The 14,825-nt window shown below is 41.2% G+C and overlaps 1 protein-coding gene across 1 annotated transcript in view; it reads right to left on the bottom strand.

Annotated features, from left to right (window-relative positions):
- Positions 1-1,860: 1,860 nt before the first annotated feature.
- The window catches only part of LOC122814421 (zinc finger protein 239-like), a 50,447-nt gene continuing 37,482 nt past the window's right edge, over positions 1,861-14,825 (bottom strand). Inside the window, exon 2 of the mRNA XM_044087003.1 lies at positions 1,861-2,822. Coding sequence (XP_043942938.1) covers positions 1,861-2,822 — 962 coding nt within the window. The remainder of the gene's footprint in view (positions 2,823-14,825) is intronic.

Raw genomic sequence — 14,825 nt, 5'->3', positions numbered from 1 at the left:
TATTAAATCTCTTTTTCCTCCCCATGTCCATATTCCTTCTTCAGATTCTCCTGATCTTCCTGCTTCTCCTTACTTTGGGGACTCACTCCATCATGCTGTGATACAGTCAGTGTTAGACTTTCTCTAATAAATCCTTCACTCCGTAGACACTCCATAACTTCAACTTCTATTTCCTTAATTTCTGCTTTACTAATATTCTTTTCCACATTCCATTTTTGTGATATTAATTTTCTTATTGTGAAATTGTCCACATCTGGATGCCTTTGCCTATATTTCTCTTCAATAACATTGCAACTGCTTTCTCTATAATAGTTAACTTGGCTTTCTTTTTTACATAAATACTGCACCATATCAAATCTCTCTGTCTTTCTTTCTTTCTTTCCCATGTTCATATTTCGTTATACTTTTCAAAAATATTTAGGTTTTGTTGTTTACATTTTCTCACTTCCTCAGATGCTTCTTTTTCCAAACAGATCCAAGTTTCTTCATCTATATATTGGTTTTCAAAAATCTGTTCTATTAATGAACACACATTTTTATTTGAAGCTTCTGACAACTTTTGCTCTGAAAGTACTTTTTTTTCTTCTTATTTATCTCAATCTCTTTGCATATCCTCTGTCTGGTAATTCTGGGCTTTTTGCATAACAGTAACAATACATACTTTCTTTCTTATCCTCAATAGTCCACTCTCTCATCTGTATGCCTCTTTTTTGGCCTATCAGTTTTTGTGATTTTTGTGGATTGCTACTTCTTTCTACAACAGGGGGGCCATCTTGGGCCTGACCTAACCCCACTGTATGAATATTTCCTGATTTTGAGGATTCTACACTGTCATTTTTTCCCATCCTGGCACCAGTGTGCCTACCAGGATTGGGCACATCTGTTTCCTGGGACTTGTGCACCCCACTTTTTTTTTTTACTTGCTTCTGTCCATGATATATGCTATTTAAATACAGTCTATATATCAGTGTCATATTGGAGAGATTTTGTGAAAAACAGGGTCTATTTCGTGAAGGTACTCACCAAGTCTTGAGGATGAATTCATTTTCAGCATTACTACTCTGCTTTGCTTGCTAACTTCTGTGTGAGTCCTTTCATGTTTTACTAGAGTACTACTTTTTATACTGGAAACACTTACTGCATTCAGAACATTTATATGGTTTCTCGCCACTGTGAACTGACAGATGATGTCTAAGGTTTCTAGTTGTTATGAATCCCTTACTGCATTAAGGACATTTATATGGTCTCTCCCTCATATGAGTCCTTTCATGTATTACTAGATCCCACCTTTGTCTGTAACACTTATTGCAGTCACGACATTTATATGGTGTCACCCCCATGTGGATCCTTTCTGCTGTTTTTACTAGATCACCCCTTAGTCTGAAACACTTACTACATTCAGGACATGTATATGGTTTCTCCCCACTGTGAACTGACAGATGAGTTCTAAGGCTACCAGCTATTTAGCTGAGATCCACTTTACTCGCTGGTCAGAACATTTTATATGGTTTCTTCCCCACAATGAACTACTGACAGATGAGTTCTAAGGTCTCGGCTGTTGGCCAGATCACTTTACTGCATTCAGCACATTTATATGGTTTCTCCCGCTTGCCCATGTGAATCCTTTCTATGTTGCTTACTAGATCCCCCCTTAGTCTGGAAAAAAACCACTTACTGCATTCAGGACATTTATATGGTTTCTCCCCACTGTGAACTGACAGATGATTTCTAAGGCTACCAGCTGTTGCAGCAGATCCCTTACTGCACATTCAGGAACATTTGTATGGTTTCTCTCCCACTGTGAACTGACAGATGAGTTCCTAAGGTCTCGAAGCTAATTGTGAGATCCCTACTGCACGTTCAGCTTTGTTTACATATGGTTTTCACTTCACCCTGCCCCATGTGAGTCCTTTTATGTATTACTAGATTCCACCTTTGTCTGAAACACTTATTGCATTCAGAACATTTATATGGTTTCTCCCCACTGTGAACTGACAGATGATTTCTAAGGCTACCAGCTGTTGTGAATCCCTTACTGCATTCAGAACATTTATATGGTTTCTCCCCACTGTGAAGTGACAGATGAGTTTTAAGGTCTCGCGCTGTTGTGAATCCCTTACTGCATTCAGCACATTTATATGGTTTTTCACCCTCCCCCATGTGAGTCCTTTCATGTATTACTAGATCCCCCCTTTGTCTGAAACACTTACTGCATTCAGAACATTGATATGGTTTCTCCCCACTGTGAACTGACAGATGATTTCTAAGGCTACCAGCTGTTGTGAATCCCTTACTGCATTCAATACATTTATATGGTTTCTCCCCCTTCACCATGTGAATCCTTTCATGTTTTACTAGATCCCCCCTTTGTCTGAAACACTTACTGCATTCAGGACATTTATATGGTTTCTCCCCACTGTGAACTGACAGATGAGTTCTAAGGCTACCAGCTGTTGTGAATCCCTTACTGCATTCAGCACATTTATATGGTTTCACCCCAGTGTGAATCCTTTCATGTATTACTAGATGGCTCTTGTGTTTGAAACATTTATTGCATTCAGGACATTTATATGGTTTCTTTTCTTTGTCAGCTAACCAGCATACTAATGGACTTTGGTGGACTATAGAACTTTGGTCATATTCAGAGTTCATGTTGCAGGTATATCCCAGATGAAGCTGTGCTACAGGTATAACAGGATGCCTGTCAGAGCCCTTCAGAGTTTGAATAGAGTGCTGCAGGTTCTCCATAGTATTACGTAATAGAGCTTCTCCAAGTAATGGCTGCTGACGCTGGCAAATGTTCCATTCTCTGCTCCCATTGCCTACAAACAGAAAAATTTTTAGTTACTTTTTGTTTTTTTTTCAGAATTGGGAAAAAAAGAAAATAAATTGCCAAATTTTTTCCAAAAAATTTTAAAAATTTTAAAACCCCCAAATACAGGTTTTTTTCCCAAAATTTTAAAGCTAACAAATTTTTCTTTTTTTTTCCAAAATATTTTTAAAAGAGTGAGGTAATCCCTGGGAAAAAACCATCTCCCCTCCAGCCAGATTCCCCTGACAGCAAAAAAGGTCTCCCCCTTGACCAAATTTCAAACTAGGTGTTGAAAAATTTTTCAGCCCAAAATTAGCCTTGTCTTTTTTTTCCAAAGACTGATGGGTGAACCAAAAAAAATCAACTGGGACTTTCCCCTTTTTAAAAAGGCAAAAATTCACCTTACCCATGTGTAAAAACTGAGCCTCAGCCCCCTAGACGATGAACTCCCCCCTGAATTGCTTCCCACCTGTTCAAGAACCCCAAAATCTTGTAATTTTTACAAATCCCTTTCTGCCAGAGATCCCCTTAGATTAAGGAAAAAGAAAAAAGTTTTATATTTCAACATATGAAACTCTTTAAAACCCCTTCAAGGTTGAAAACCCTTTTTCCCCCTTTAAAAGGGGCCTTTTTAGGGGAACCGGTTTTTAAAAGAGGCCTTGCATTGGCCCCTACTTAGTTTCGGGGCCCCCGGTTTTAAAGATTTTTTGGGTCGGGATTTCCCTATCCGGTTTCGGGACGGACGGTCGGGAAAAAACCTTGCCCTTTTCCCAAAATCCAAAGGGGGGTTTGCCGGGGACGGGGGAAAAAAAATTAAGTTTTTCCCTGAATCAAGAACCCTGACCTTCCCATTTAAAATTTCCCTCTAAAATGAATGCTTAAAAAAAAAATTCAGGAAACAAAAGGGGGAATTTGCTAGCAAAATAAGGAGGTACCCTGCTCTTCACAAGCTTGAAACTAAGGTCAAAATTAAGGCCCCCCCCCTGGCCTTTAAAAGGGGGGGAAAAAACCTTAATCAAGTTCAAATCTTTGCCTTTTTAAGAGCCTTAGGACCCCTGCTAAAAGGGGTGCAAAAAGGAAAAATCCGTCGGGAGAAGCCTTGGAAGGAAGGGAAGGCCAACCCCCTGGAAAGGGGAGACTTTAAACCCCTTCACCCTGTTCCTAAAAACCCCCCTGAAAACAAAGCCAACCCAAAAGTTCCCCCCGGTTCCATAACCCTTAAAAACCCCTGAAGGAAATTTGCCGGGGTTTAACGTTTTGTTTCTTCCCAGAAGGGTCCAAATGGGATTTTAATTTGGGCCCCAAAACCCACAAAGAATATGCTTTTAAACCTAAAAAAAACCCCCAAAAGGTGTGGGCCCCCAAAAAAAATTTTCCCCTTGGATTTTTCCAAAAAAAAATACTTTTCCTTTTTTTGAATAAAAAAATGGGCAAAAAAACCTTTCCCAAGGGTCTTGCCCTTGGATTGGCAAAACCCAAAAAAATTTCAGCGAAAGGCATTGAAGTGTTCGCTGGCCCTAAAAAGCTGGGGCCCCTTTTTTTGATGTGAGTCGTTTTGGGTTTTCGGGCCTTATTTGGGTTTTGGTGAGAGGACAGCGGAAAATATTGGACTCAAAAGTGAGGAAAACCCCTACTTTTCCCCATGGGGGATATTAATTTCCAGGGGGGAATCTTGGGTTTTTCTTTTCCATCCATTTTTATTTTAAAAATTTAAAAAAAGGGCCCATTTGTGCCTGAAAAAAGTTTTTTGGTCTTTATTTTAATTAAGCACTAGATATAAAAAATACTGGGGGCCCCCAAGGGCCCCAGAAAAAAAAAAAGGGAAAATCCTGTAACAGCTTTAATTTTCATGTGACATAATTGGGGTTTGGTGCTTGAAAATTCTACATACAACACAAATTTTTTAAAGTTTTTTTACAAGGGAAATAAAATGAAAAAAAAACTTAAGGCTACGGGAAACATCTTGGAATTGGAAAAAACAATGCCACATCATTAAAAAAAAAGAAAAATCAAAAAAACAATGGAATGAAAAAATAAACAATTTTTAATAATAAGAAAACTCATGAAACCTGAAAGGTAAACACTATTAAACAAGTAAAAATAAATAACAAGAAAAGGAAGAAAAATACAAACAGTTTATTGGAAACAATAAATTTACTAGTTTGAAAGAACATTAAAAGGAGTGAGTGGAAAATTTTTGTAAATAAGAAAACCCCAAAAAAATTTTTTCAAAAAAATTAGGTCTTTTGGGGTTTAGATTAATCTAAAAAAGGGCTTTAGATATTTTGGCCAGAACAGAATTTGAATTTTGCTTCTAAAGGAAATGTTTAAATGTAGGAACGGGCCCTTTAGGCCTTTTTTTTTCTAAAAAACTATATGTTAAGCACATTCCAACAGGATTTTTTAAATCGGTGAATTTTTCCCAGAAAAGGGGGAATTTGGAGGGTAGTAAATTCCCACCTTTTCTAAAAGGGTGTTGCAAACCACAGTTTAAGGGGTATTCCCTTAAAGGAACTTTTTTAGGTAAAAGGGGGGGAAAATTCCCTTTAAAACGGGGAATTTTTTGAGGTTTTTGTGTCAAAATTTTGTCAAAAATTTTAAAACCCCCCAAAAAAATTTTGTTTTTAATGGTTTTTAGATTCCTTAAAATTTTACTTTTTTGCAGAATGTGTTCTTTTTGACAAAACATTGGTTTTAAAGGGTTTTAAAAATTTTTGGGTTTTAAAAAGAAAAAAATATATTTTTGTCGCATGAATTTTTTTAAAACCATTTTTTTAGTTTTTAGTTTTAAAGGGTTTTAGAAAAGGGGGGGGGTGGTGATTTAATGTTTTAGAAAACTGGTTGGATTAAAAATTAAGGTAAAAAGTGGATTTTGTATTTTTAAAGTTTTAGTAAGATTAAATTGACTTTGAAATTTTTATTTTAAAATTTCCTTTTTTTCTTTTTTTTTGGAAAAGTGAATTTTAAAAAAAAATTAATTTTTTAAAGTTCTCTTTTTTTTGTTTTTTTCTAAATGGGGGGCCCGGATTGCTGGTATTTAAGTTAACTTATGGGGGGCTAAAACAAAGCGGGGCCCCCAAATCTTCTTTATTTTCCTTCTAAAGGGAAATTCCACAATTGCAAAAACATCAATATTCCCAGGGTGAAACCATAAAAAAAAAAATACAATTTGAACTTTGCTAAACCCAGGGGTTTGGAAAGGACCATGACCCCAAAAACCATTTCCTTGAATAATCACATGTATGAACCCATCAAAACCTAATCAGAAATCTTTTTAAAAAAGACACCTACAGACTAACCCGGGGGTTTTCCCCAAGAAAACCCCCTACAAACCTCCAGATTAGGCAGTTGAGAAACCCAGTTTAACGAAAAAAGGGGGAAAACTTGTGTGGCCTAAAGCGGGTCCTGACCTGTTGATAAATATGACTAAAAAATTGCAAGCTGGTCTCGCGGTCGGAGGGAAAAAAATTTTTTAATCCCCCAAACACTGGTAAAATTTTCCCCGCAATGAGGAAAAAAAGCACCCCAAATTTGGCTGGTGAAAAACCCCTATTAAGTACACACACAAAACCGTTTTAAAACGACCACTAGTTGATTTGGAAAGGAGACACACTTTATGGGAGGCACAGCATTTGGGGGGAAAAAATTAAAAGGTGCCCAAGATGTAAAGTTTCAAATGCGTGAAAACCAAAACAATTGACCAAAAACAGACCCCTCCCAATTATCAGTAAAAATTTACCTAAAATCGATTTTTACAAATCGGGACAAGAAGGTTTGACTCCCCCGGGGCGGGAGGAAAAGTTGGGGGGCTTCAAAAAACGGCAGCTAAAGAATGTGTTTTTTAAGTTTGGAGCCCAAACGGGCAAGTTAAATTGAGTAAGCGGGTTATGTTAATGTGCAGGTATACTTTCAGGGCAGCTTTACAAACTATACAAACAGGTCCCTACATTACTACAAGTATCAGAAACTCAATGTGTATTTTCATTTTAAAGACATGTGTGGTATATAACAACTTTTTAGTAATTTATTACAAGTATAGGTTCATAGGAAGTACTAGGCTATCTGCCCAAAACATTTATAAGCCAGCCAGAATGTGTTTTTGCCCCCCCTTAAATTAGTTTCCCCGTGCCCTGTCCCGCAAAGCCAACCCCGGCCCCGTGATCCCCGGGGAAATTTTCTGTTTCCCATCCACCCCAAGGTTTCTTTGAAGAATGTTAGTGGGGGCTCTGGAGAATTAAACCTGTTCCAAACATGGGGAGTTTTTTAGGTGGGCTTCCATTAATTCTTTGGCATGGCCTTGTATGTCAGGGAGAGATCACCTCTGAGTAAGCGGTATGCAACAAAGTACAGCTGGAGTTTCTTGAGTGGGGTGCATAGGGCATCTGTTTGAGGCCAGTAATCCTCTTGGTGAGGTACTTTTGTGGTCTTTCCAGCTGCTGCAGGTGTCCTGTAAGGTACATCCCAAATGGGGCATTGTATTCTATATGGGTCTGAGGTGATGAGAGGCACAATAACCTTTTGTTCTAGGAAAACCCCTTTTTGATTAGGGGGGGCCCCTAGGATTTTCTAACCACCTTGGCAATTTGATTATCAAAGCAGAGATTACTATCTACTTGGGTTCCCAGATCCCTTATTACATGTTCTGTATTTAGGGGACTAACTATGTGGTAGTTGGGGGAATTTTTTTTTCCAAAGGGGATGATTGCACTTTTGGCATTTAGCTTGAGGCCATGATTTTGACACCAGGTATCCGTCTCAGTGAGACCCATCTGGACGTGTCTGTATCAGCCCGGGGAATCAATTATGGGCCCCCAGTTTGCAGTCATCGAATTGTCAGCCATAGTCCTATGCTTGCCTGACCTCTGAGAAGTATATACAACAGGAGGGGTCCTAGGACTGACCCTGGGGACCCACTTGTAATGGTTTAGAAGGACGAAAACCTACACTTCACCATGTGGGGTTTTATCCATGAGCCAGTTTGGGAACCCATCTCGACAAAGGGGGGTTTTGTTCAATTTGGGGAGCTTGTCTATAATACTAGAATGGGGGAAAGGGTAAAGCCTTTGCAAGGGTTAGGTAAGGGGGGACCTCCTTCCCCCTCTAATGCCTTGGTAACCATCTCAAAAAGTCCACCAGGTTTAGGGGCATAACTGCCCTTAAAGCCAAACTGGGAGGGTCCAAGGTTTGGAGGTTTCCCCTGTCTCTGTTAAGAGTTCCATGATGATGTTTCCCAAACCTTGCAGACCAGGCTAGTCAGGCTTTAGGGGAAAAGTTCCCCGGTCTGTTGTGGCTCACCTTTGTGGAGGGATAACTGCTGCTGTGCCCCCTTTTTGGGTATGTAGCCTGTAGAGAGGCCAGTTTGAACAGTGTGTTTAGGGAGTTAGTTCACTTTGGAGTTTTTTTAAGACACAGCCTGGAAAACTGTCCGTCCCATTTAAGCTGTGTTTTGGCTTTGGATAGGGCTGTTTTAACCTGTGTGTTGGGGATTGAAGGGCCCTACATTCTTCTGGTATGGTTATGGGCCCTTTAAATGGGGGGGGAAGTTTGCACTAAACCTGTCGCCAGAATGTTGGAATATCAGTCGTTCAGTGTATTTTGTGCCATTCTCCTAACTCAGGCAGATTGAGAGTTTTCCCCTTAGGTTCTTGACAAGCTAAAGAACGCTTTGTGGTTATCCTTGGAGTCATTGGCAATTTTTCTTCAAACTAGCCTTGGATGATTTTAAAGAGGGATTTAAATTTTTCCCGTTTCTGATCAGGGATGTCTTTCCTTCTTTTTTTTTTCCCCTAGTTTCCTCCTTCTGTTGTATAGCTTGTTTTTAGCAGGGTCCACCAGGCTGGTTTCTTTTCTTGGAGGAGGGGTCTTGGTTTTTCTTGGGATAGAAAACATGCATTCCTGCAGATGCTCATAAGTGCCTTTGTAAAGGTTTCAGCAGCTTGGACAGCATTGTCCTTTAGCATGGGGCTGTGAACCCTTTTCCCCCTCGTCTTAATAATGTGAAGTTTGCTTTTAAAAGTTTTTCATGGTGGTTTCCTTGACTGGGGTGGGGGGAAAGTGGTATCCAGATGATTAGTCTATGTTTTGATCTAACCAGCAAGGGGGGACCTCCGTTGGAACACCGCTCACCCATGTGGTGATGACCAGGCCCCCATGTTGTACCCTTTTGGTGGGTGTTTACCAATTGATCCAGGGGTTTTTGTTTATAAATTCTAGGGAAACGGGGGAAGGGAGTTAGTACTAGTAGTTCTCCGTTTATGTTTGGGTAATTGAAACCCCCCAGTATTAGGGTGTTTGGTAGGACCTTCATATTTCCCCGTGTCTCAGAAATGCGAATGGGGTCCTATGGTGGGTGATCTGTAGCAAGCTACAATTTGATTGCAGTTTTGCCTTTTTAGTGCCAAAGGAAGATCTCTGATGCATTGTGCTGTGCCATAACCTGAGGTGTGGGTATCCTTGATGAATATGGATACCCCCCCCCACCTTTTGTGTTTCGGTCCTGGTTTTGTCAAAGGTAGGTAAAAGTTATAGCCTAGTAGTGCTGGGGGCTCTCAGAAACCTTAAACCAGGTTTCTGTTACTGCACAGATGTCAAAGTTCTCCATACTGAGGAGTGCCTCGATGCATTTTGAGGTTTAGACTTTGGCATGGGAGTATTACCCTCATTTTTTGGTTTCTTGTGCTATTTATGGTGGTGGGTTTGTCTTTTGAGCCTTGCCTAAAAAGGCACTATGGGGGGCAAGAGCCTTGGCCAGTATTTGAAAGCCTAAGGGGCAGGTGCAAGCCATCTCTTTAAAAAATGGGTCGAGCATGTCATCCCAGGCAGACAGATACTGTATCCCCTTTGAATGACGCCAGAAACTTAGCCAATTGTTCAATTTGATAATTTTTTCTCTATATTGTGGCATCATTCTTGGTGAGGGCAGTATGCTACTCAGAGTCATACCAGCTTGGGCTACATGATCAGAGAGCTCTTCCAGGTCTCTCTTCATGGGGGGAAGGGCCTGGTCTTTACACCAACATGCACAATGACAGAATTGTATTTGTACTTGTTCTGGAGTGACCTGAGTGCTTGTGTTATGTGGCGAATCCTGGCACCCAACAGGCAGCTAACTGTAACCTTCTCCTTGTCCAGCCTAGTTGGTGGGACATCCGTGTGCATGACTATAGGTCCCAAATTTCTAAATGTTGGGTATTTATGTTGCTTTAAAGGGGTTGTTATTTGGACCTGATTATGTGAAGTATGTTTCATGGTTGGTGAGGGGGGGGGTTTCTTGGATGTCTGCTTTGGAGGTTCTGTTGCTTTTTCAGATTTTATTTAGGCTCCCCGTATGTTTTCATGTATTCAATGTGTTATTTGCCAGTGTTGGTTTATTAGGTCTATGTGAGACTGGTAGTGTGTTTCAATTTTACCCTTCTCTTACGTCAGTTCCAGTCTTTGGGGTTGGGGAGGAGTTTGGCTGTATAATTGCATCCTTGATATATTAGTGTTTGGGGGAGGAGGAGAGGGTTGTCTGTGCATGAGGCAGTTTTAACATTGCCCCAAAATGCCAGATTCACAGTGGACTGAGACACGAAACTGCCTTTTGGGCATGCCTGAATAGGTAGAGTAAGCTGTTTTTCTGATTGGCTGGTGGGGACAATAGAGAGCCTTGTCCTTCTGGACAGTATAGGGGGGGCTAGTGCTAGGGTAAATTAGTGCTTGCTATGAGTTTTAAGCAAGTGCTTGACTGGAAATGAATGGTTGAGTGCTAAAGTTTAAGGTTTGTCTAGTTCCAAGGGAAAAAATTTTTGAGTAGACTTTTGGAGGGGAATAGTTTAACTCAGCTAAAAGTGCCCGGTGCACAAAAACAAATGGGTTTTTTTAGCAGGGAAGTGAAAGAGAAGAATTAGCCAAAATGCTGAAAACTACTAACTTCTGGGCTGAAACCACTCCAGGGACAGATAGGCTGCTCAAAGCTCCCCCCTCAAGGGGGAACAGAAAACTTCCTTCTATCCAAGTAAGGTATGGGGAAAAAACCCGCCCTGATTCAGCAATAACCTGAAAAGGATAAAGAAAGGCGGTAAAAGATTTTAATTTTTTTTTTTTAGAAAATAAGTAGATACAAAAAACAAAACCAAAGAAAAAAGGTATTTTTGTTTTCCACAACGAAAAGATTATTTAAACACAAAATGACTTAACAAGTGCAGGCGCAAATGACAATATTACACAAACTTTTAAATCACAAATTTGCTAAAAAATGGTGTTTTAGGGGAATTATTAAGACCAAGAAAAGCAGAAAAGACCAATCCTCCAAAGTACTCTTTTTTCTTCTGCAGTGAGACTCCAGCACCTGGAAGGTACTTGGAAGTGCAAAACTGCACAAATGCTGTTTTTTGGGGAAGTAAAAAAGAAAAATTTGGCCCAAAAGGAATAAATCCTAACTTTGGGGTGAAACCCTTCCAGGGGATGGTGCCCAAAATTTTCACATTTTAAGAAACTTCCTTTTCCCAATAAGGATGGGCAACACAAAACTGGGCACACCCCGATTCAGAATGAACCGCGTATTTTTGGGGAGGTAAAGATGGCCATTTTTAAACCATTTTTTTAGACAGGGGCTCCCCTTTTTTTTTTTGGAGTAGTTTATGCATGAAATAAATGGGCAATAAACATGTTACCTTTGATAGCATACCGCTGACAGAGGTTTTGAGGTTGGCAAATGACACAGCAAAACCACTTTTCCTTTTTGCATGTAGTTCAGTGTGAAACCAAATTTTTCTAAAATTTTGTAGAGAGTTTAAAATGGCTTAGGGATTTGGGAAGGTAAAAAGCATTGACCATTCTTTTAGCCCCTGTAAATAAATCCCTCAGAATACTTTTAAAAAGTAGAATTGTTTTTTGACACCATTACTTAGTAAAGGAACTGGTAGATACCACCAAGGTTGTTAAGAACAAAATTTAAAATAAAATGAAAACTTTAATGATTTGGGCACCAGAAAGCACTTTAAAAACAAGCCTTTAGCCCAAAATGAAAATAAGTTTAAAAAAAATTTCAAAGGATTCAAACATCTTTAAAAGGTTTAAAAAATTAACTTCTTTTCTTTTTAAGGAAAACAGGAAAAAGGAAAAAAGGGGGGGGGGGGGGGGGGGGGGGGGGGGGGGGGGGGGGGGGGGGTGGGGGGGGGGGGGGGGGGGGGGGGGGGGGGGGGGGGGGGGGGGGGGGTGGGTGGGGGGGGTGGTGGGGGGGGGGGGGGGGGGGGGGGGGGGGGGGGGGGGGGGGGTGGGAGTGGGGGGGGGGGGGGGGGGGGGGGGGGGGGGGGGGGGGGGGGGGGGGGGGGGGGGTATGTGGGGGGGGGGGGGGGGGGGGGGGGGGGGGGGGGCCCCCCCCCCCCCCCCCCCCCCCCCCCCCCCCCCCCCCCCCCCCCCCCCCCCCCCCCCCCCCCCCCCCCCCCCCCCCCCCCCCCCCCCCCCCCCCCCCCCCCCCCCCCCCCCCCCCCCGCCCCCCCCCCCCCCCCCCCCCCCCCCCCCCCCCCCCCCCCCCCCCCCCCCCCCCCCCCCCCCCCCCCCCCCCGCCGCCCCCCACCCCCCCCCCCCCCCCCCCCCCCCCCCCCCCCCCCCCCCCCCCCCCCCCCCCCCCCCCCCCCCCCCCCCCCCCCAACCCCTTTTTTTTTTTTTTTTTTCCAAAATTTCCCCGGTTTTCAAAAAAAAGGCCAATACCCCCACCCAAAATTAAAAAAAATTGAAACCCTTTAACAAAAAACCCCAACCCCTTTTTGGCAAAAAAACTCCTTGGGGGGGGAAAAGGGGGTGGGGTGGGAAAAAATTTCCCCCTCCCACCCAAAAAAACTTAGGAATAAAGCTATAATTTAATGATGGATGAACAAAAATCTGGTCTTCAACAATATGTCTACACATATTGCAGTGCCCACAGGGGTATGTGCCTAACTTATCAATAGTACTCACAATCAAACCATCCAGCCTAGGGTCATGGCATAGCAATCTTTTCAGATTCTTATTGTTCCTATAAGCAAACCTCGGTTTATCACCAACCAGATTGAGGGTCTGTTCATCTATAGTTAGTATTTTCCAATTATTATAAATAATATTCCTAACTGCTTTATTATCATTTGTGTATGTGATGGTGAGTCTAATATTGTCACCGCTAGTTTGGAAGTCTCTCTTGGGACATAACTTCCATGGAATATTGGGGTAGTTGTTGTCCTACTGTGGTCAAATACTTCTGATTTAATCCTTTTAACCATTGCTCTATCATAACCCCTCTCTAAAAATAATTCCTCCATCAAATCAGCTTGTTTTATTCTCGCTGATTCATCCTTACATATTCTGCTTAACCTTATGAACTGACTCTTTACTATCCCTGGAAAGACGTGCCTGGGATGCATACTATCAAAACTTAAAAGTGTATTTTTCCAGCACGCTTTCCTGTAAAGGGCTGAAACCAACCTACCATCCTTGACACTTAAAGTCACATCCAGGAAACTAATCTCTGTATGGGAAGCTTCCATAGTAAATCTTAAGAAGTCATTGGTACTCTCAAGATATATAAGGAAACCTTCAAACTCCTGTCTTGTCCCTTCCCACACAATTAGTATGTCATCCACAAATCTTTTGTAGATGACTATTTTCTTATACAGTTCATGGTTAAACAAAAATTCTTTTTCCCAATGATATACCACCAGGTTGGCACACGATGTGCCCATTGCCACTCCCCATTTTTGATGGTATAATTATTCCTTGAATGTAAATACGTTGTATGACAATACTAGATCTAGCAATTGACAAACAAGAATCTGTTTGTCATTACTAAAATCTGCACTGGTAAGCATAAGTTCCCCGATAGCCTGGATGCCTATTTCATTAGGAATGCACGTGAAGAGATTTTCACATCAAGGGTAATTAACAAATGCACCCCATCCTCTAAGTAGATATCAAGATGTTCTAACGAGTCTAATAGTTGATAGGTGTCTTTTAAGATGGTGGGTACTTGAGTGACCAATGGTCGTAAAGTTTTTTCTAAAAAAATAGAGATGTTTTCTGTAGCCCAACCATCACCTGACACAATAGGTCTCATGGGTGGGGGATAAATACCTTTGTGCATTTTTGGCAACCCCTTTATAACAGGAACCTGAATATACTCTTTGTGAAAAAAGTCAAAAATTTCTCTAGTTATTTGCTTGCACATTAACATATCGTACAGGGAGTCATCTATAATCTTATGAAAGCCATTCAGGGTATCCATATTACATATATAATATATATATATATATATATATATATATATATATATATATATATATATATATATATAAAACAGTGTGTTACTGTGTGTGGATGTAGTACACTGTGCTTAAGCAGCATTGCACAGAGGTAACCGCACTAAAAGAATTGTTCAGTGTTGGTGAGTGATGCCAAAATTAAGCACATACAGGCCAAAAACTGAAGGGCTCCATTTTTTTGACAGTTGTATGTTGAGTGTGATTTTATTGTTTGACCACATTTTTGGTGCTAAAATAGGGTAGACAGTAAAGTGGTGAAATGGGGAGCAAGCAGGGGGAAGAACAAAGGGAAAGCAATATAGGAATTTGCAGGAGGGAGGTAAAAAAGAACCATAGCTATCCATTCCTTCAGCAGTGTAAAATTAAAATACATACAGAATATTAGCTGGTGGACCAAATCAAGTACTTCAACAGACATATGTGCGGAATGGAGAGCCATGTATGGGACGATTTGTTCTTTTTTTTTTCTTTTTATAGGACAAGGGCCCATTTTTTTACTTCAGTAAGAGAGGAATGCTGGGTAAAGGAATTTGGTATTTATGTGTCAGGTAAGTTGGGTAGGTGAGGAATCAAATGAAAACAGGAGAAATAAGAGAAAACACACAGGGATAGTGAGGGGCACAGAAGATGGGGATACCATGACTGGAGTGAGGACACAAAAGCTTGGGTGACACCATGACTATGGTGAGGAAGGAGACAATGCAAGCTCATGCCCAAATATGGAGAAAGTAAGAATCTAG

The sequence above is a fragment of the Protopterus annectens genome, chromosome 10.part0, assembly GCF_019279795.1.
Source record: "Protopterus annectens isolate FY-2018-M chromosome 10.part0, PAN1.0, whole genome shotgun sequence".
In the NCBI taxonomy this organism is placed as follows: domain Eukaryota; kingdom Metazoa; phylum Chordata; order Ceratodontiformes; family Protopteridae; genus Protopterus; species Protopterus annectens.
Note: the sequence above shows the minus strand (reverse complement) of the source record. Positions and strands in the feature narration are given on the sequence as shown.